The sequence below is a fragment of the Lottia gigantea genome (assembly GCF_000327385.1).
Source record: "Lottia gigantea unplaced genomic scaffold LOTGIsca_644, whole genome shotgun sequence".
Lineage (NCBI taxonomy): Eukaryota > Metazoa > Mollusca > Gastropoda > Lottiidae > Lottia > Lottia gigantea.
In genome coordinates this window covers 11250-14473 of record NW_008710195.1, presented here as the reverse complement: position 1 = coordinate 14473, position 3224 = coordinate 11250, and the positions used below count along the sequence as shown (strand labels likewise).

The 3224-nt window shown below is 36.1% G+C and overlaps 1 protein-coding gene across 1 annotated transcript in view; it reads right to left on the bottom strand.

The window, feature by feature from the left end:
- LOTGIDRAFT_176014 (hypothetical protein) overlaps positions 1–1571 on the bottom strand; it is a gene marked incomplete at both ends in the record, with an annotated part of 7719 nt that extends 6148 nt beyond the window's left edge. The window contains 3 exons of the mRNA XM_009064750.1: positions 500–734; positions 1326–1348; positions 1547–1571. Of these exons, the coding sequence (XP_009062998.1) occupies positions 500–734; positions 1326–1348; positions 1547–1571 (283 nt within the window). The remainder of the gene's footprint in view (positions 1–499; positions 735–1325; positions 1349–1546) is intronic.
- Positions 1572–3224: the final 1653 nt, after the last annotated feature.

The following is a 3224-nucleotide window of genomic DNA, read 5'->3' as shown; positions in this document are numbered from 1 at the left end:
GCCAGTGCTTTCAAGAGTCAGTCCAGTGTGGGCTCTCACCCCTGATACCTAACCCTTATCCTCCTCAAGGTAAGAACAATTCTGATGCCTGTGCCAGTGCTTTCGAGAGTCAGTCCAGTGTTAGCTCTCACCCCCCTAATACCTCACCCTTATCCTCCTCAAGGTAGGAACAATTCTGATGCCTGAGCCAGTGCTTCCGAGAGTTGGTCCAGTGTTAGCTCTCACCCCCTAATACCAAACCCTTATCCTTCTCAAGGTAAGAACAATGCTGATGCATGTGCCAGTGCTTCCGAGAGTCAGTCCAGTGTTAGCTCTCACCCCTAATACCTCACCCTTATCCTCCTCAAGGTAAGAACAATTCTGATGCCTGTGCCATTGCTTTCGAGAGTCAGTCCAGTGTCGGCTCCCACCCCCAATGTAAACTATAAGAAATGAGGGTGGGAGTTGCGAGTGGGGGGATGGTGGGGGTCTACAAGTAATGCGACTAAAAGTTACAAACCTGCCCATACCAGATGTAAGGCTTGAGCCTTCCTAGCAACGACTTTGACCCACATATGACCTTGACCTGCTACAACATCAACCAATAAACTGTAAGATTTATTAGGTGACGTAAACGGCTGTAGAACTTGGATGACGTCTGGTAAATATTGGACAGCGTGGATCACACCTGCGTAGTGACTCAAATTACTGCTCTTCAAATGACTTTTGGCGTTTTCTCCTCCTTTGGTCTTCAACTGAAAAAAAAAACAACTGTGTACAATGAGGGAAACTTTTGAATTTGGTTTTCATCCTACTATTTCTGTACCTGATTGGGCTGATGAAGACAGGCAACACCATGCAGTGTACAATGAGGGAAATTTTGTCAGGATTAGCCTGTTCTATTACAAGTTCTGACTGTAGAGGGATCTGGTTGGACTAAGGAAGACAGGCAATGCCATGAAGTGCGCAATGAGGGAAATTTTGTCAGGACAGCTGCATTAGCCTGCTCTTTTTTTATTTCCAACTATTGAGGGATCTTTAACGTACACAGCCTGTAGCACACAGGGACTCGGTTTATTGTGCAATCAGGACGACTAGACGCTTTTTTGATTTTCAACTGTCAAGAGATCTTTAATGTGTACAGCCTGTAGCACACGAGGCCTCGGGTTTATTGTCTCATCTGAATGACTAGACGCTTTTTCAAGACATCACAAGCTAGATATGAACACTTGAGACCACTCTGCAATTGAGACTGTCAACTCAGCATCCCTTTTGGAGAGTGCACGCAGCTAAACTAAACATTTAAATCTTCGAAACAGCTCAGTTCAATGACCTAATTCAATTACATTAATTTTCTTTTTAAAATATTCTAGAATAAAACAGATTTTATAATACGAAAAAACAAAAAAAAAATAAAATTGCAAAAAAAATAATAACTGGCAAATTTTTTTCAAATCTATAAAAAAAAAAATTGGAATTTGGATTTAACTGAAAATTTGTCAATTCACAGGCAAGCCTAAAAAAAACTGTGAAATGAAATAAAGTTTTATATCCTACTTTTCCACACCTGTGACAACAAAAACTGTTGCCATGGTGATAAAATTATTTAATTATATATTTGTAAAATGAAAACAGTTTTGTGTTTTTAGTGACAAATATTTTCTTTTTGTAATATTCCAATTTTCTTTCAAAAACTTCTGTAGTTCTTGCAAATTTCAACGCAATTTGTGATGTCACTATTGTAAAGACCATTTAAGTCACCTTGCAATCGTTAAAATTCGACAGGTTCAACATTTTGGGTTGATTTGAGTCTTGAATATATGTAAATAGTCTTCAGAAGTACTAGAAATGTACGAAAATCACATAATTCCTTTAAAAATACAACAATACACTATACATGGTCCTTGGCTTGGTTGATTTGAGTCTTGAATATATGTAAATAGTCTTCAGAAATACTAGAAATGTACCAAAATCACATAATTCCTTTAAAAATACAACAATACACTATACATGGTCCTTGGCTTGGTTGATTTGAGTCTTGAATATATGTAAATGGTCTTCAGAAATACTAGAAATGTACGAAAATCACATAATTCCTTTAAAAATACAACGATACACTATACATGGTCCTTGGCTTGGTTGATTTGAGTCTTGAATATATGTAAATAGTCTTCAGAAATACTAGAAATGTACGAAAATCACATAATTCCTTCAAAAATACAACGATACACTATACATGGTCCTTGGCTTGGTTGATTTGAGTCTTGAATATATGTAAATAGTCTTCAGAAATACTAGAAATGTACGAAAATTGTATAATTCCTTTAAAAATACAACAATACACTATACATGGTCCTTGGCTTGGTTGATTTGAGTTTTGAATATATGTAAATAGTCTTCAGAAATACTAGAAATGTACGAAAATTGTATAATTCCTTTAAAAATATCTCAAACTAGGAATCTTACTCACTATTTCTATAGATATTTTTTCTATATATCACAGAGTATCTTAAATTGACGAGTCGTCATTTTAACTTTCAAACGTGGATAATTCTAGACACACATGGATTTGAAGGCTCAAATTTCGACAGTGAGCTGTGAACACTATTACTGATTAGCTTAGCTAAAAAATTCCTGTTTCTGAGACTAAAGTATGATTGGTCAAAAAGAATGGCCCTTTAAGTTATAATACTTGGAGTTCAGGGTATATGATGTTTTTAATATTTTTACACTCCGTGTTGAAAGGATTAAACTAAAACTGACTGGAAAGCGAGAAAGTGAAATAAGAATATCTCTCTGTCTAGTTTTAAATTAAAACTCAGCAAGGACTCGTGAAATATTGATGAGTTGAAAGTAAAGTAATTGAAATTGGGTTTTCTTTTGGAAACTAATAATAGAGAAAGTGTCAAATAGTGAAATTACAAATTTCAACATGTCAACAAACGTCTTCCTTGTTTTTCTAATTTTCCCTCATTGTACACTGCATGGCGTTGCCCGTCTTTGTTAGCCTATATTTACATTTTCTTCTCACAATCTACAGTGAACCCATGCGAAAAATTTGCATTCATTTACCGATAAACTACAAATTTCCTTAGTGATCACTGATGATGTAATGATGTAATGATGTCATCTCCTATGACAACGTCAGATGCAGCGTATGAATACGAGAATATGAGTCTAGTTGTTCGGATGGGACAATAAACAGAGGCCCTGTGTGCTACAGACTGTACATGTTAAAGATACCT